The 18889-nt window shown below is 59.2% G+C and overlaps 1 protein-coding gene and 1 long non-coding RNA gene across 2 annotated transcripts in view; both read left to right on the top strand.

The window, feature by feature from the left end:
- Positions 1-13678, top strand: part of LOC119102794 (uncharacterized) — a gene marked incomplete at its 3' end in the record, with an annotated part of 49151 nt that extends 35473 nt beyond the window's left edge. Inside the window, exons 2-17 of the mRNA XM_037226247.1 lie at positions 2708-2953; positions 3017-3174; positions 3724-3920; positions 4259-4398; positions 4843-4983; positions 5044-5081; positions 5547-5683; positions 6157-6284; positions 6611-6866; positions 7217-7325; positions 8727-8834; positions 9399-9524; positions 9877-10063; positions 10932-11246; positions 12420-12525; positions 13605-13678. Coding sequence (XP_037082142.1) covers positions 2708-2953; positions 3017-3174; positions 3724-3920; positions 4259-4398; positions 4843-4983; positions 5044-5081; positions 5547-5683; positions 6157-6284; positions 6611-6866; positions 7217-7325; positions 8727-8834; positions 9399-9524; positions 9877-10063; positions 10932-11246; positions 12420-12525; positions 13605-13678 — 2466 coding nt within the window. The remainder of the gene's footprint in view (positions 1-2707; positions 2954-3016; positions 3175-3723; positions 3921-4258; positions 4399-4842; positions 4984-5043; positions 5082-5546; positions 5684-6156; positions 6285-6610; positions 6867-7216; positions 7326-8726; positions 8835-9398; positions 9525-9876; positions 10064-10931; positions 11247-12419; positions 12526-13604) is intronic.
- A 22-nt stretch (positions 13679-13700) lies between these two features.
- On the top strand, positions 13701-17517 carry LOC119103530 (uncharacterized). The gene is made up of 3 exons (XR_005094773.1): positions 13701-13777; positions 14567-14837; positions 16893-17517. It is a non-coding gene; the product is annotated as an uncharacterized LOC119103530 (long non-coding RNA).
- The last annotated feature ends 1372 nt before the right edge of the window (positions 17518-18889 follow it).

The following is an 18889-nucleotide window of genomic DNA, read 5'->3' as shown; positions in this document are numbered from 1 at the left end:
CAGAGAGCAGGGGACAGGAAGAGCCGCCGTGAACACTTAATTGCTCCAAATAAAGGCTTCAGAAGCGGCGTTTTAAAGGAACAAGATGAGAAAGAGAGAGCGAGAGCCATGAAGAGACAACGAAAGAGAAAGATTAAAGAAAAAGGAGAGGGCAGAGGCAGAGCGAGAGAGAGGAAGAGAGAGAGAGAGAGAGGGAGAAGGGGAGAGAGGAGAATGAAAAGAGAGAGTGGGAGAGGAGGACGCACGACTGTGGGAGCCGCGGTCGGTGCGTGTCTCGTCCGTTACCTGTCACTGAGCTCCGACGGTCCGGCGCGGTAGGCACATGGGAATGGGACCGGCTGGCCCGCTGCTGCCAGCCTAAATGGAACGCCGGGTGCGGCCGGCCGGCAGCGCCCCAAAATGGAGCGGCGCTGCCCACTGCCCACCACCCACTACCCGGCGCTGAAACGAATGGGTAATGGTGGCACGAGCCTGCTCCATTTGTTTAGCGGTCGAGGCGCCGAATGACTGAGTGGCAGAATTCCATCACGCTGGATTGATGCCGGAAATGTGGAGCTCAGGCAGTCATAGCGGATGGTGGAGAGAGAGCATATCAGAGTGGTATTTAGCTTGTTATGATATTTGTTAGAGAGAAATATGCATGCGAATCACCTACATGCTATTGCTATCCATCATTCTCGGGCGATCGATCCAATTGAGGCATGTGGTTGGCGACAGACTCCGATCAGGAATCCACCACAATGTCAGCATTTACAATGGAATGAAATCACAAACCTCGTTTGTTGCTACAGCAAGAACTTAGTCATGGGATACCACGAGATGACATTTAACATAAGCCGAGCGCTTAAGTTGATCAACAAAAACAGAATCATTATGTCCACACGTCTCGCTCTGAAACTGCCCGGGTTGACGTGCATGGTCCGCAGAGCTTCGATACTTCACACAGTGTCCGTGTAGGCTCGCCAACGTGCTACGATGGCTGCGTCCGGTCTCTTGACGAGCGACGGAGCAGCCTTCGCTCCTGCCGCCCGGCTAGACTCAGGATCAGTCGTGGCCGTCAGTCGTCAGTCGTCAGCCGTCAATCGTCAGTCGTCAAGATGTTGCGATTATGGTCTGATGCCGCCTCTCCATCGCTTGTGACGCCCAGTGCGGTGGTTGGCGCGCCCCCAGCGCGGTGGTCGGTGCGCGCCCAGCGCGGCGGTCAGTGCGCGCCCAGTGCGGTGGTCGCCTCGCCGCCTCCCGTCCGGCCCTCTCAGCCACGCCCGACCGCCGGCCGGCGTCAGCTGGTCACAGCCACTAACGGGGCCTGTCATTAGTACTGCAGCGGCGGCGGCGGCGGCAGCAGCCGCCTCACGCACAGAGCGCCGCCCGCGCGCCGCCCTGTCCTGGCCGCCGTCGGGACGGCCGGCTCACGGCCAGTGCCTGTCGCTCATGCTGCGCTGCCGGCGCGACTGGGCACGGGCCCTGGGCCTGCGCCGGCGGGCGTTCCGGCGCCCCCGGAACAGCAGCGGACGTGCCGAGAATGGGAGGCGTGCCGGCGCCGCAGGCCGGCGGACGCGTGCAGCAGCAGTTGTGTGCTATTGTGCGTTAACGTCGCTAGCGACCTCGATAGCCGAACAAAAACACATCACCGTTCCGACTGCCGGGGCTCTTTCAAAAGGTCGCCGACGGGTGGAAGTGGCTGGCACACAGAACGCCGCATGACATGTGGCTGGGTTCACACCGTACAAAGGCTGGGGCATTGTGAGCTCTGGAGCACTGGTCTACACGTAACCACAAGCTGACCTGCTCCTTTTGTTGAGGGCTCGCGGTCGGCCTCGAATGTGTTTGTATGACAGAAACCATAAGCGTGACTAAGTGTGTCATCCTAGAAAAAAGCAAGGGGATAAACGCGACGCGCAGCTGAAAACATGTGCCACACTGGGTTCGGAACAGCGCCATGGCTTGTAATCACGATCCAGGTTTATTGCGCATAAATCATAAATCCGTGTGAGACCATCTTGTGAATGGAAGTCTCCTTATTGATGGTAAACACCGGTTAGCTTCAAGCGTGACAAGGATTAATGTTTCCGTTTCAGGTGCCTTGGAGGCGACTGAACTGGCCCTGAGCTCCGGGGCCACGACTGCGCTCCATGCTCCGGACAGGTCACCCCCAAGTCCGAGCGTCTCGTCCGATCACATCGAGCGGCGAGGCTCCTCCAGTGGCGGTGGAGTGCACAGACGATCAGCCGTCAGAGCCAACAGTGCGGACGCAGCGGAGAGCGGTGCGACGACAGCGGTGCTCGCGGTGAATAGTGGCGGCACCAGGGGCGTGGCACCGCCGTCAGCTGAATTGGCTGTGATGTGGGGCGGTGAGACCGCCGAAGGTCTGGCACCGCGGGCGTCGGCAGAGGTCAGGCGCGCAGAGGTCAGGTCGGCAGAGGTCAGGTCTGCGGAGGGACTCCACGCGGAGTCGCTGGCGCTCGCGACCGCGGCCGCGGCCGACGCGTCCGAGCCGGTCCAGGTGACGTCCGGCCGGCTGCTGCCGCTCGTGCCCGTCTCGCTGGTGATACCCTCGGCGCGGGTGCAGCGGTCGGTGACGCCCACCGAGAACCAGCCTTCCGAGACCTCGCCCCGCCAGACGCGCGAGGCAACCGTCATCGCGCCGCCGCCTGGCGGCCGCCAGAGCCCATCGCCCTGGGAGCCGCGCGCCAGCTTCTCGTCGCAGGACGCGGCCGGTGAGCGGCGCGATGGCCGCGCCGGCAAGCCGGACGTCAACAGCGTGCTCAACAGCATCATCAGCTTGCTGGGCGACAACGTGCGGCTGGTGGGTCCGCCGGCCGACCGCGCGCCCAACCGAGGCCCGAACAGGCAGCGGCCGCGACCGCGACCGCCCGGCAACCGACCTGTGGCGCCCACGCGCATCAACAACCGTGGTCCGCCGCAGTTTGTGGCTGTAAAGAACCGGCCGGCGGTGCGGCCGTACCCGAGCCACCTGCCGCCGCCGCTGCGGCCGCAGCCCCGCCCGCGGCCCCAGCCGCAGCAGCGGCCGCCCATCGCGCCGTACGCCAACGGCGTTCCGCTGCCCGAGCAGTTGGTGCCACTGCGAGGCGAAGCCACGCCCACCACGCCGGCGCCGCCCATTCGGCAGACCGTCGTCACCGACGTGGACCAGCTGCCGGCTAGCGAGCGGCCGCAGGCGACAGCGACGGTCGCACCGACGGTCACGGCCAGCGCCGAGACGGTGGCCACGGCGGCGCCTGCGCCGAGTTCGCCGCCGCCGCCGCCGCCGCCGCCACTGCCGCCGCAAGTCACAACGACGGAGACGACGTCGGCGACGGAAGCTTCGACGGAGAGCGGGACGAGTGGAGATGAGAGCGGGGAGAGTGACGTGGTGACCGCCACAACATTGAATGAGGAGACGACGACGGAGACGGCCGAGTCGGCGGTGACCGACCAGCCGTCGCAGCCGACGACGACGGACGCGCCCCGCTCGGAGACCACGACAGAGGCGCGAGAGACCACGACCTCCGAGCCCCCGACCAAACCCGTGGGCCCCTCCACCGCCGACCCGCCGCCGCCGACGCCCACGCGAGAGGTCCAGCAGTGGGTGGAGATCCCAAGCACGCCGCATGAGCCGCTCTCATCGTCCGAGAGCCCGGCCGCCGGACTGGGCGGTCCGCCGCCGGCACCGGCCGCCACGCCGCCGCTGCGGCCCTCCGTTCGGCCGCTGTCGGTGTTCTCCGGTCGGCCGGGGTCGGTGGTGGACGCCACGCGGCCCCGGCCGCCGCCGCACCGGCCGCCCGGCAGACCCCAGGTCATCCAGGCGCAGCGGGTTGGCGAAGTGTTTGACATCACCGTGTCGGCGGCCCAAGGGTTCGGCGGCGGCCGCCGACCGCCCCCGCCGCAGACGCCCTCCGGACAGCCCTACGTCTTCCCAGGTACCGGCGGCTGATCATCACCAGGCTTACATAGACTCGGTCCAAATGCTCAGCGGAGAAAGTGTTTGGTCTTGTTGACAGTTTGCAAGGGATTGGTAAACACAGAGACTGGTCCGTCTATCTGTAAATGTAGGCTGTAAATGTCATCTGGTTCGCACTGAAGGGATCTTGGTTGGCTAAGTCTTGGCAATCGCGCGTAAATATGTGCTACGCACCTCATGAAACCATGCATCTCTTCAGAAGTTGGCTTGCCTTGCATAATGTAGTACAGACGGTATCCACTTTAGTTTCGGAAGCCTCTTTCTAAAGCTCACGAAGTGCACACCTTCCACGCGCAGTGGATATCAACCAGCTGCGCAGGCCAGGAGACATCATTACCGAGCCAGACGCCGTCAACAACGTGGTCTCCATCGACGGTCGGCGCACCTACTTTGACCTGGCGCCCACCGACGCCACCAAGGCAGGCGGGGCCTACCAGGTCAGACTCGCCGCATGAATCGCTGCGTGTTGCGAAAGCATGCTCTGGAATGTCCAGGTCATGTCGACCGATGGAGATATTCCGCGCCCCTGTTATGTACCACTGCGTTTACTCCGGCACCGTGACGCTCCAAAAGGTCAGGAATGTTCAAATCACCGTGCATGACGAGAGCTCTCATTATTTTGAAGTACTTTATTTAAAAGATGCATTCCGTTATACCTGCACGGATGCATTTTAGCTTAGAAAACAGACGTACTGGCTTATGATATGGACGCCCAATCCGCCGCGTAAACTATGTCTACCCGTAATTCCTAACCCCTCCCGCAAGATTCGGCCATGTTTTTTGCTTGCTGTGGCTCGTACTTAGCCGCTTTCTATCGAGCAGTGCTTCATTACGGGATCGTTCACGGTCACTAAGCGCTGACGTGTCCTTGTGCCCGGCAGACGGTGGGTGCAGGTCTCGGCCCAGTGGGTCAGGCGCCGTCCAGCCGACCCTCACGCCCGACGCGGCGACCCGTCCAACCCACCCCGCCGCCCAGCCGCCAGCGACCTCAGCGGCCCCAGCGGCCTCAGCGGCCGCAGCGGCCCCAGCGGCCCCAGCGACCCCAGCGGCCTCAGCGGCCTCAGCAGGCGGCGTCGATGTACGCTGGCCAGCGCCGCAGGCCGTCACCGCCGCCCATCCGGTGAGAGACCGGCGAAACATTGCCGGAGTGGGCCTCAACACTACCGGCCAGAGGGTCTTGTCGATTCAGCATTGGATGCGCATTTGCACGACCGGAATATTTACACATTCTAGTGGCTGTTATTGCACCTATCGTGCTGCTCCATGATTTTTGGAGCGTGGGAAAATATGACTATGAGTTGAGAGGGGATGCGTGATAAATTGACGTAAATGTTAATATGCAGAGATGGGGACGTGGCTTAGCTCCGTTTAGAGGATAGGCGAACAGGTGATCATGTAATCAAAACACTGCGCCTACCAGCTCATCATATGTCTTTAGCCGACTGGGTGCTACGGTAAATACATTTATGCCATTTGTGTCAGTACGACGTTGACCTAGCTTATGTTACATGACTCACTCTTATCATCACGTCACTGGCGTTTCGAGCTTTCTTTCCTTCAAAACGTGCCACGTGCTCCTCATCAGGATCGACACGTGTATCGTGGGCGACGACAGCACGTGCAAGCGCGAGTACAACGAGCGGTGCCGGACTGAGGACGGCGTCTCGTCGTGCCTCTGCCGGCCCGGCTACAACCGACTGCGGCCTCGCACGGCCTGCAAACGTGAGCGCCCCTCCCGGCCGAGGCCGCCCGCCCACGAGGGCACACGCCCACGGAGGCCGCCAGACAGCCAGCTCCTCCACCTACCGTCGAAAGCAGCGACGAGTTTGGGCTGGGTGACGGTGGCGGGAAGGGGCTTACACGGCGTCCGTGTTGTCCATTCGGCTGCCATCTCGCTGTGTGGAGTTGGCGATTTCCAGTTTATTATGTGCGCTGAGGTGGCGCTCGGGACGACCGGTGGGTGGAGTGGCGGGTCTGTTACAAGACGTAACCGACTTTCAAGCTGGTGCGATTGTTTGTGACGTTGGAGGGTCCACGACGGATGTAAGTATCATCATTTCTGTACAAATTTGATGGCATCAAAACGTCGCATGGCGAGATTGACGCACTGGCGACTAAGCGTATTCCAGTGTTGCGCTGTACTGTTGTGTTGGTATCGCATTGTGTGATGACGCCGGCGCCCCTGTCACCGGCAGGTGTGGTGTCGGTGGTGATGTCGGTGAAGGTGGACGGCGTCGGAGACCAGCGCCTGTCCTGGGACTCGTCGCTGGCCGACCCGGACTCCGAGGTCTTCCAGCAGCTGGCCTGGGACGCTCAGCACGCCGTGCGTACAGAGGCTTATGGCTGATGCACTGAAGTACCTGCGTATACCCCATGACCTGACCTGACCTGATCTGACATGCCAACTTCAGGCTGTGACAGAGGCTGCCAGCTCAGCCCCGCCGACTACGAACTCTGAGAAAATCTCCTTTCGACTCCCCACCAAAACACCAATATGAGGAAACCTCGAGCCTTCAGCACGAGTGCCCAAGCCCATGTCGCAATAAAACCTAGTTCTCCCTAACACATGAGGGCGGCCAGCGCATGGCATGTCTTTCAACAGCTTGGCGTCGCGTGAAATGACGTGGCGTCTCCCTTCCCCGCACGCAGATTGGCTCGGCCATGTCCGGCACCACCATGCGCGACATCTACATGGGGAACCGGGTAAGCGCGTTCTACCCGCTGTCCGGCGGCGTGGTACTGAACACGACGGTCAGCCTGCTAGACACGGCGCAGACGCGGCGGCGCCAGGTCAAAGACGAGCTGCAGCGTCAGATGGTGCGTGCCATCAAGGCCAGCGACAACAACATCGGCGACTCGACTCTCTTTGTCGAGGGCCCGCTCAACCCAGTGCCCGGCGTACAAGGTGAGGGCAGGGGGGGGGGGACCGTTTGGCAGGGGTTTGCCGGTGGTGAAGGATGCAGCTGTTTGATAGGAGTTCGGGGTCTGGGGTCTTTGCTTTGCTTAATTATGCGATCTGTGAGGAGTCAACTACGGAATGGTTTTAGAAGGTGCCGGTGGATCTCTGATCTGTTTTCACTCCGTTGCTACCTCGTCGCCACAGCATTTTGTCTCAAAGTTATCCACAGTTTGTTTTGCTATTTTCGTTGGCATGGTTAGCATACAAAGAAATAAACCAAAATTGCACCTATGCAATCCAGACGCAACTCTGCTCTGATCACCAGCGTGTGAACTCGGCGTCCCCTTAATCCACAGACCTGAACGAGTGCAGCGATCCTGACCAGCACGACTGCGACGAGCACGCCGAGTGTAGCAACGTGTTCGGCAGCTTCCTCTGTCGCTGTCAGCCCGGATACGACGATAGGTGAGGGTAGCGCGCACTTGGAGGCCGGGCTGGAACGCCCCGGCTGCGGCCGGCCGGGAGCAAGGCTGGGTGTCCTGGAATCTCTCGCGTCAGCACGGGCAGTGTTTTCTGGACGCTACCCCCGCCACCCTCAAGCGGGCGACGTGAGCAACTCCAAGTATCCACAGAATGTTTATGTGACTTAAGAAGTAATTGGTCCAGGGAGTCATCGTTATCCAGTGAGTCAAGTCCTCCTAATCTTGTGCCCAAAGAAGGAGAACGCGGAATGGGAGCAGCCTCGAGTTTGTGCTGGTCATCTGGCTTGTCAAGTACCGGTCTGGGATTACATTCTGTGATTGGCCGATACATTTGTGCGGGAATGTGACTTTCCAAAACGAAGAGATGCCCGATGATAAATCGCCAGCATGAGTGCGTTCCACGCCCACTGGCGTTGGAGACCGCAGTGCCATTGGAGACCGCAGTGCCATTGGAGACCGCAATGCCATTGGATATCACAGTGCCATTGGAGACCGCCGTGCCACTGGAGACCGCAGTGCCATTGGAGACCGCAGTGCCATTAGAGACCGCAGTGCCAATGGAGACCGCAGTGCCATTGGAGACCGCAGTGCCATTGGAGACCGCAGTGTCAATGGAGACCGCAGTGCCATTGGAGACCGCAGTCCCATTGGGGACCGCAGTGCCATCGCAGACCGCAGTGCCATTGGAAACCGCAGTGCCATTAGCGACCCCAGTGCCAATGGAGACCGCAGTGCCATTGGAGACCGCAGTCCCATTGGGGAGCGCAGTGCCATTGGAGACCGCAGTGCCAATGGAGACCACAGTGCCATTGAGGAACGATGGCATTTACGGGTCGTGCGCCGAGAATGAATGATTCCTGATGGCGCCGCGCCCCGCTGGCGCTGACTCAGCCGTGACGGCGGCCGTGTCGCAAACGGCGACGGGTGGCACGTGCGGCCACAGGCATGTCGCGTGGCGTGACGCCGCCAGAGGGCCCGGCAGACAGCCAGGTCAGCGGGCCGTGCCAGCGCGCCGCTGACGACATCAGCCGACAGACGAGTGAAGGCACACGCCAGAATAGCAGAGAATGACGAATGCACGCAGTGTCGGCAGAGAGGGGAAGGTTTTGCACGCTAAAACGCTCTGAGATGGTCTCACATGCGCTCAAAAGAAATGTTGCGATACAGTCTCGTACGCGCTGTTTCGATTATAGCAGTGGTTGATAAGCGTGGCACCTGTGTCGTGCTGTTGGCGTATATTGTTGTTAAACCGAGACCGCTCATCGATTCAAACTGAACTAAAACATGTTTTGACACAAAGATTCTCAGTGATGCCCACATTCACAGTATCCGCGTCTGGTACACGGGGCTGGTATGACACCGTGTAACTAATGTCGGGCGGCAGGTACCGCAGCGACGTGCAGAGGGCCGGCCGGTACTGCGACTCGTGCACTGACGACTACTGCAGCGACCGCGGCACCTGCCAGATCTACGACGGGGAGAAGACCTGCCTGTGAGTGACGCCAAGTCCAGTATCGCCGCGCTGTGTTGCGCTGTGTTGTGCTGTGTTGTGCCACGGCTTTGGAGCCCCGCTGGCTGCCCATCGGCTGCTATGTTGAAGCGCAGAGGCTGGCGCGGGTGTACAGGGCAGTTGGACTAGCTTAGTCGCGTGCTATCTGCCCCCCTCCCTCCCCCACTTTACGACATCAGTAGTGATGTAGTCGGAAGAACATATGCTGCTGTTGATGAGCTGCCACTTCAGCGTATGATTTTGGCCGTGCAATCCTTGCACTCTCTTTCCCTGCCGAGGGCAAAAACAGAGGGGCGTAGTTGCCCGAAGCTCAGTTACCAGTGAACCAAGCGTGTTGAATTGGGGGCACACGTCCGACTGACTGCGGCGGCCGCTCGTCGATTTTCCCATTCATCCATCGGCCGCACCATTCATCCTTCGGGTGCACCATTCACCCATCGGCTGCACCATTTCCGGTTTTCAAGAAATCCTGCACGTCGGAGCGTCCACCGAAACGTGCTGGCGGACAGCCTTGGCGGCCGTAGTAGTTACCATTTTCCTCGACAGATGTCGCGGCTCGTACTACGGCGCGCGTTGTGACGTGGACGGCGAGGTGCTGGGCGCGGCGCTGGGCGCCACAGCCGCAGCCGCCCTCGTTATCGTGGCCACCTTCATCTGCCTCTGCAAATGGAGGTAACCGTCCGGCGGCCGGCGGAGTCCAGGCTCTGGCGCCGGCCACGGGGAGGCCCCGTCACCGCCGGGTCGGTTCGAACTAACCCCGCGATCGGGACAAATGGCGACAAGTCACTTCCCTGAACGTCGTGGGATGAGAACTTACGTCATCATCGTATAGAAAGAACCCAGACGGTCTGTTTGCATGGTCAGGCTGGTCTCATGGCGATACGGTCCGTGCTGTAGTGCCATGGAGACCGTTATTGTCTGCACTTGCCATCTAGTCATTCATTGAGACACAGCTAGCTCACATGGACCAAACTCCACTAGTACATCTCAACGACACCCTGCTGACCTGTCTCGTCTCCGGCAGCAAACGCTGGCACCGCGGCCAGGGCCACAACAAGGTCGAGATGGGCACGCTGGGCGCCGCCAGCGGCTACTCCTTCATGAAGCCGTCGGCGGCGGCCGCGGCGCACGCCAACTTTGCCCTCTCGATGGAGGAGCGCATGCGCTGGGCGCAGATGGCTGAGGCGATGGGCCACCAGAATCTGTACGCGGTGAGTGGCGCCGTCAAGTGCGGCCTCCGATGGCCGTTATTGGCAGGCGGCACCGCCGACGGTCCGTTGTTGGCAGCTGCTCCGCAGAGGTGACAGAGGCAGGCGAGACGCGGCGGGGCAGCGTGGCGGGAGCTGTAGACACGACTGGACTGCACTAGACTAGACTGGACTGACCACAGATTCACGACTCACTTCTGCACCTGACCACCATGTGTAGCTTGAGTTTGTGGCGGCCGCGCCGTCTTGTGCTTTACCGCAGTCGTTTTCACACCACAGCTCCTCAAACCAGGCAGAAACAATGGCCAAGATGTCTTACAAAAGGACTGAGGCTTATGGTTTTCTGTACCTCATACTCTTTTCGGTGGAACCAAGACGAATGCATTCTAGTTTGCTTTTGCTGTGGACTGCGAAATTGCTTTGCCATGGCTTTCGCAACTCATCTAATACTGAGAGGAGAGCACAACAAATAAAAGTCCTCTTCCCGACCAACAACTAGCAAACTACGTGGCCCAGCAAGTTTTTTCAAAATATTGTTGAAGGTTGCGCGCATTGGGATCTTTTGCCTGCACCTTTATGACTTTGACTGCCATCCGACCACAGGGTTCATCAAACACCAGATCGCCAAGTCCAATTGACTTTACTCTCGGTGTGAAAACGGCTGCTATGTGTTGTAGCTCGTGTCGCTCTAACACCTGGACTGCTCTTCTGTGTGTATCGCTTCTTTCTGACGCCTATTAACACTTCGTAGACCTTCAGTACCTATCTCACCGCTGTCTATAGCCACTCACCAGCTTACCTCACCGCTTCAGCGGCGCCTGTGGACGCGACCGACGGACACTGCCTAACGACGGACCTCTGACGTTCGCAGGTCCCCATGTACGCCTCCCACCCAGCGCTGAACCGCTCCGGCACCGTGCACTCCTCTATGCCACGCCACCCGCCCGGGGCCGTGCACCTCTCGCTGGCGCGCAGCCGCGCGGGTGCCGTTCACTCCTCCCTAGACTACATCCTGACCCCAGTGGTGGCGGCGCCGCGCTCTCGACACGGATCGGGCGGCGGCGCCTTCTCCCGCACCCTCTCCCTGCCTCCCCAGCAGCGGGTGGCCTCGCCCAAGGCCGGCCCCTGGTGGCTGCCCGCCCGCCTCCGGGCCAGCAAGAAGACGCTGTCCAGGAGCGGCGAAAAAGTTAGTAGCCGGCGCGACCCGGGCGGCTGGTTCCCCTCCGCTAACACTAGACCTAGAAGCGCGGCGGGCGCCGCGTGTCGCCAGCCGCTCTCGCTCGACAGCGGAGTGAATGCGGCGCTATGGAGCGGAGCGATGACCGTTCGGCCTCGCTCGCGCCCCGGCCGCGGCGCGCCCCGGCCGCGGACGCGGCACCGCCGGCCGCCGCGCGACCGAGAACCGAACATCCGCGGACAAGTTAGTACTGCATGTACGGCCCGCTGTGAGCACCACCGCACGCACGGGCACACACCGGGGCTGACGGCCGGTCGAGGCCGCGGGACGTTGCCGAGCTGGAACCGCGGAGCGCTCACAGGAGCGGCATGGACGGCCTGCTGCCACCAGGAGAGCTTGCAGCTTCCACTAGGAGAGCTTGCAGCTTCCACCAGGAGAGCTTGCGGCTTCCACCGGGAGAGCGTGCGGCTGTCAGCAGGAGCCCGAGGCGTCGCGGCTGGCGCGACTGGTTTGCGTCGGCGTGCGCGTTAATTCGAACAATTTAAGTGCACGCAATGGGTCAAAGAGTTTATCAGGTAAACCACATTGTTTGAGATACGGACCCAGCATAATCAACTTCAAAATATGACTAACTGCATCATGGCTATTCACAACACTGAAGAGGCGATGAATGGCATGCCAATATGACGGTAATGTGGCGGCGTCTGCATATCACTCGCCATCTACATGGTGGACAAACGTGTGCAGATTTGCTGAAGTGGTTATGTGGCCTTCATGACGTTTTTCCACTACACTTTACCTGCACACTGGCCATTGTGCATCACGCGTGTATCGTAATTGTGTTTATTGCTGGCAATATGCTCTATGGTTTTTGTTGTACAGTTGCACGGCATCACGGAAAGAAATCACCGGCTTGCAAATGTCTGTTGTTAAGGCGCAATCATTTGAGTAATATTAACAACACGTCTTGAATGGATGGTGGCCAGCAAAAAGTTGTTCAGTGTGAACGGGCACCCACTCAGTGATAAACGGACGAATATCTAACCACACCTAATCTATTCCCTACCCGCTACGGCTGTCGTACCCATGTGTCGGTGCGTGGCGCTGCCAGCCGCGGCCCGGGTCCCAGCCGGCCGTCACACCCGCCTCCCACTGTCGGCTGACATTCCGCCTGCCCCGCAGCCGGAGCCGCTGTACGGGGCCGGAGGGGTGCCGCTATACGCCTCGCAGCCCAACCTACAGGGCACCATGGCGGACGGGCCGGCCAGCCTCAACCTCACGAGGAACGGTGGGTGACGCGTCGGGCAGTGACGGCCGGCCAGCCTCAACCTCACGAGGAACGGTGGGTGGCGCGTCGGGCAGTGACGGCCGGCCAGCCTCAACCTCACGAGGAACGGTGGGTGACGCGTCGGGCAGTGACGGCCGGCCAGCCTCAACCTCACGAGGAACGGTGGGTGACGCGTCGGGCAGTGACGGCCGGCCAGCCTCAACCTCACGAGGAACGGTGGGTGACGCGTCGGGCAGTGACGGATCGCGGCCGGATGTCTGTCCCGCAACTAGTCGTTGGCGCGTCTCCCTTCACTCGTCTACAGGACCTGAGGCACGGGAGAACTGGGAGGCCCACTCGTTAGTCATCAGGAATGGGATATGACGTCGATGGGACGATGGGATGTGACGTCGACGGGACGATGGGATGTGACGTCTCTGCATCGCCGTCTCAACTCATGGCGCCGCGGTTCGTATCGGTCACGCATCGGTCCTGCAGTACTCGGCTGACAATGCCTATGGTATCGTCGACCCTTCATGATTGCGTTGCATGCAGGCTGTGAAAGGCTCGGACGCAGCATTCATCAGCCGGTGTGAAGCGTCCTGAATGAGCCGGTCTGGCCTAGACGCTTTACCCGTGCGACGGTTATGAAGCCATCTGTGGGTGGAAATGGTCGTTTGTGGAGTACTCTCACCCTAAACGCTCCATCGGGGCGGGTCTCGGACCAATTTGCAATGCATGAGACCGAGCGCTCAGATAGACGACTCGCCCTTATCTGGGCGATGGGCTTCCTGGTGGTCTTTCGGGTCAGAACATGCCCCCGCTGTCTCGGTATGTTGACCATTGGCCGTGGCTTAATTAGCATCCGATGACCTGTCTCAGGCACATGTGCTCTGTAGTGAAAAATGCACGCAATCTGTACTGCAGCATTTTAGGTTTTCGTTCCTAAAAATTAAAAGTGTAGGTACCAGCTGTTACTTATATCTGCCACATGACGATGATAACGTCGGCGTCCGTGTCGGCCGCCACATGTGAATACTAGTCGCCCTGCTCAGCCGTCGGTGCGACCCGGCCCTGACCGGCAGCGCCGTCTGCCTCAGGTCGGCCGGCGTTCGCGGCGCAGGCCATGCGCTGCATGACGCCGGTGTACGGCGGCGGGGAGCGGCTGGCGCCGGGCCGGGCCGGCCGCACGCCGGCGCCGCCGCCCGGCGACGACGAGGAGGCGCGAACGGGCCACGGGCTGCCACGGCCCCGGTCCCGCGGCTCGTTGGCGGTGAGTGGCGGGTCACCGGGCGGCCGGGCCAGGTCACCGGTCACCGGGCGGCCGGGCAGGTCACCGGTCACCGCGGCTTGGGGGACGGCTGGTGTATACTCAGCCAAGGCTGGGAGCGGTAGGTAGGGTGCATGGAGATGGTGTTTGGGGCCGACGGGTGGTTCGAGGGTGCCTGGGGACGTAGTTAGATAGCTGGAGGAATCGGGTGCTGTCGGGTCTAGCTTTCCTGTCGACCTCGGCTCCGTAATACAACAAATGAGGCTTCCCTGTGACATGGTTACAGTAAATGGTATAAGCACTCACACTCCACTAGAAAAAAATTATCTCAATCGGTTCAATGAAGCCTCCTGACACTTCCCTGGCTACTCTCAAACAGAACTACTTACAGTGCAAAGCTACTAAGGTACAAAGGTATTTACCATGCAAAGCTACTAAGCTACTAAGCTAATTTATCGGCTGTGAATTGCCCATTTTCCCAAAACAAACCGAGTCAGAGTCGCGAGTTCATATTTATAACAACAAATCCATCAATCAAAATACAATGTGACACCAAAACTAGAAGGCAGGCCCTTCAAACAATAGTAGAAACCTCATGCTGTTCACAGGCCTCAATGTATGTACATATATACCCTATCACAGAGCGCGGTGCAGGGTCACACCCAAGCATCCACCAGCGGGCACCGGTCAGCAGACGCCAACGACAGACTGACACCCCGGTGGAAGCGCCGTCCCGCCCCTCCCCGACGGCGCGGCAGGCAGCTCCCCCTGACGGACGTCTGACGCTTGCAGTACGACTTCCCGACACTGTCGGCGCACGACTTCCCACTGCACCCCGCCAGCGCCAGCTCCACGCATCAGCTGGTGTACGAGCCGGGCCGGGCGGGCCGCGCCGGCTCGCGGGACAGCCTGTACGAGACGCTGACACCGCACGGCAGCGGCGGTGGTGGCGGCGGTGGCGGCGGCGCGGCCCGCCGCCACGCCTTCGAGCGCAGCCGCGACGAGCTGCTCTTTGAGAAGAGCAACAGCTGGCGAATGGCGTTCTGAGGCGCGCGCCACGCAGGTACGACCTCCGGACGGCAGGCGCCGGCAGCGCTCGGCCCGACCCACCCGACCGCGCCTACAGCCTTTCAGGGGTACCTGGCTTAACACAAAGGAAATTGTGTGAAAAGGCCGTTTTGAGGCAAAAAAATCTACCAAGAGATGGCAAATCCTCCTGGAAATGAAAAAAATGGAAATTGGAAATTGGAACTATTTATGGCGAAATGTGACTAAATAGTTGAGGATTGACGAACGGATTCATGATCCCTGCGGAAAGTGAGTACTCTGTGCGACTCTCTGACATAGCGAATCGATGTAGCATCATCACCATCAGTAACATCATCCATGAGCCAGCGAACAGAGTGTTATGTGCACAACAATTTTCAATCAGAACGACAATGCTGTCACTGCAGCAGCCGTCAGCCAGGCCCTTTGTTTCACAAATGACCTCATCTGTATGCCGCCTAACGTTCTTATATCACCAAGCTGGGGGCTTCGGTCTCGGTATTTGCGTAGTTTAAAATTCCATCGGGGCATCTGGTCCGTATTTCTCACAGCACCGCCATATTTGCGGACGAAATGCGACCGACGTGGGTTTGCGGCTCGGGCGGTCCGGCTGTCGCAAGCTCAGCTCAACTGAGACAGGGCGCGCTGTTGTGCGCCGGTTGGACTGCAGAATGGCGTACTGTTGTCCATTGGCTAGAAACAGCACAGCAAGCCGCCATCCACCGGCTGAGGCCAGAGTCGGAGACACGTGACTGCGCAGAGTCCGAGTTGATCAGGGAGTCACTGAATTTTGGAGTTAATGTGGAATTGATTTATTTCGAGAATAGGTAAGTCGAAGCTGGAGGTTAATCACACGTATTGGAAGACGTGGTCGATGAGTAGGCTCAAAAAGACATGTAAAAAACCTTCTTCCGCTCGATGCAAGCTGGTATTCGTACGGGATGCTTTACTAAGGTATGATGGCAGAATGTCCACTCCAGGCTCCTTGCAAACCACAGACGTGGCTTCCGTTCAGGACCACCGTCACTGCAATCGGCTTTATTGGAGTCGGTTGTGGAAACCGGAATGTAGCCAAGTCTCTATGAGTGGGGATCCGAGTGTATTCAATATTGAGTTCTGCTACTCTGGAGAAGGGATCGAGACAGTTTCCTTGCGCTTTAAACCCGCGGTCGGAATCTGGAATTGAAACCGAAAATGGGAATCCCTAGTCGAGAATCGATTCCTTCGTAGCGGAATCAAGCGTAAGTCGGGTGCGGCATACGATATACCCCAGTATGCCCCACGGGGGATACCGTTGTATCCCCCGTGGGGTAAAGAAGGTCCTCGCTTTCACGGCGGGTGCCGTGTTTCCCTCGACGTCCCCTGACGACGGTCACCAGAGGCCAAGTCTGCCTGTGAGGCTGCCCATCGGTGACCACTAAGATGGCGTGAACAGAGAACACGACCCGTACTAAAGCTGACGCTCTGGCGTCAGCCGAGACCTTCTCGGGCTGGCCAGACCACAGACGCCGCGCCGACGCTGACTCTGACCGACGAGACAAGCTCACCGGGCTCGCGATTACGCTTCGGAGGATATATGGACCCCGGTTGTGATGCAACCGTTGGCAGGAACATACATAGAAGCTTGGTTCAGCTGTCGTGAAATGGTGTTTTGGATTGGAAAAGACATTGGCTTTAGAAGAGCTCATGGATAATCATGTATCGTCTTGCACCAGTTTGTTCTCACCATGTCTGTCTTCAGTGCCGACAGGGACTTCAGTTCTTCGAAATGCCCTCTCATTATCTGTATCCAGTGCTTGTGTATGCATAGTAGATAAGTTGTAGTTGTAGTAGATAATATAAGTTGTAGTAGATAAGTTGTGACGAACTGGTCTCGTCGCGACTGTTTCCGCTTTGAATACTGCATATTTGGTTCTCTTAATACTGCATATTCGGTATTTGATACTCTTCCGCTGCATGAGGTGCCCACCACGCACACCATGACACGCTCCTTCGCTGTGCCTCGAGCTGCGTCACCAGCTGCCACGTCGGCGTCTGACTCTAATACCGGCCTGCTTCGGTTGTTCCGCAGGACCAAAGTCTAGTGTACTACGACATTCACGACTTCGATCAAGAGGAGCCGGTGCGGAGCCGCGGGCCGCCCTCGCTGGCGCTCACCGCCTACAGCGGCCGCTCCGCCAATCACGCGCTCCGGCAGGGGCGGCACGGCCCCACGTGATCAGCGCCTGCTGCGGGCGCGGCAGGTCACGCGTGGTCACGTGACACGCTTGCGCTCGGGCGTCGTCTTGCCTCGCCTCGACTGGTGGTAGACTCGAGTCCGCAGCCTCCGGAAAGAGAGGTGCCAATCAAATGAGGTGTGCGCGCCGGGCGAGATGGAGGTCGCGCCTGCCGGCGCCGCACGGCTTGACCAGGAGCAACCTGAGGCGGTGGAAGGCGCTTTTTGACCAGGTATTGCGCCTGTCTGTGAAACCTAATCTGCGGTGCGCTATTGTGTTACTGTGTTACTGGCGAACTCTTGGGAGTGTCAGCTGGTGCGTGTTTCAGATCATGTCCTACTGTAATTGACAGCGATGTGCACCGATCGCGAGTGTGTCGTCATAACAGTCATGCGTCGCGCCGTGTCCGTGTTATGTGATTGTATTGTATAGCTGACCAGTGACCATGCATCTCAGATATCAATATACATGGCGAAGAGGCATGCTGGGCGCGGTGCGGAAGCTGCTCCGTCACACGGATCTCGTATGATCGATGCACGTCAACAGCCGACGCCGATCTGGACCGAGCCGAGCGCGATAATCGGCGCGTCTTTCTTGTGCTGTGCCAGATCGGTGCTGAGATAATGCCTGCCAGCTGTCATTCCGGATAATGTGGGTGGTGTCCCGAACCTCGACCACAGCTACATCACGACCACCTGTGACAAACCCCACATTACGACCACCTGTGACAAGCCTCACATCACGACGACCTGTGACAAGCCTCACATCACGACCACCTGTGACAATCCTCACATCACGACCACCTGTGACAAGCCTCACATCACGACCACCTGTGACAAACCTCACATCACGACCACCTGTGGCAAACCTCACATCACGACTACCTGTGGCAAACCTCACATCACGACCACCTGTGGCAAACCTCACATCACGACCACCTGTGGCAAACCTCACATCACGACCACCTGTGGCAAACCTCACATCACGACCACCTGTGGCAAGCCTCACATCACGACCACCTGTGGCAAACCTCACATCACGACCACCTGTGGCAAACCTCACATCACGACCACCTGTGGCAAACCTCACATCACGACCACCTGTGGCAAACCTCACATCACGACCACCTGTGGCAAACCTCACATCACGACCACCTGCGACAAGCCTCACATCACGACCACCTGTGGCAAGCCTCACATCACCATCACCTGTGGCAAGCCTCACATCACGACCACTTGTGACAAGCCTCGCAGTGCGACCACCTGTGACAAGCTTCACATCACAACCACCTGTGACAAGCCTCACATCACGACCACCTGTGACATGTCTCCAGAACGAAACTATCCCAAAGTGGTGTGAACAAACAATATGGTTTGGTCGATACAAACTTGCAACGAAAGCTCGAAGCTGGTGTGCTACTTTATTTGCTCCATTAGACCTGGCCGCCCGTAGGATTTTCAGTTCGTGAGAGCGACGGGCCTCAATGCAGCTGACTCCCAACTGGGCGGCTGCTTTGGTCACGGATTCCCAGGGTTCGATGCGGGCGGTGGCGACGCGGCTGGCCGCCAAACTAATTAACACGGCGGCCGCCGCCAAGTCCACCTAAACTAATCAGCCGGAGTTTTCCCAGGGGTAATCAAAACGTGCCGCAGGGTTTCGTGACCGTTTTTCTGATGGAATGTTGCACACATCCCTTTCAGCGTGCTGTGAGCGCGGAGTCACCCAGGCGCCAGCTGGCTTACGATGAAGCGGGGTTGTCGGTATGAAAGTGACAGAAACAGCCCACATATCCCACCAGAATCCGTCGAAATTGATGGAGGCTGGATTAACGAGTCGGTTTTGAAAGCCCCTC

Source organism: Pollicipes pollicipes, unplaced genomic scaffold, assembly GCF_011947565.3.
Source record: "Pollicipes pollicipes isolate AB1234 unplaced genomic scaffold, Ppol_2.1 Scaffold_5724;HRSCAF=6776_pilon_pilon_pilon, whole genome shotgun sequence".
NCBI lineage: Eukaryota > Metazoa > Arthropoda > Thecostraca > Pollicipedomorpha > Pollicipedidae > Pollicipes > Pollicipes pollicipes.
The sequence above is the reverse complement of the archived record's forward strand: the minus strand, read 5'-3'. Positions and strand labels throughout refer to the sequence as shown.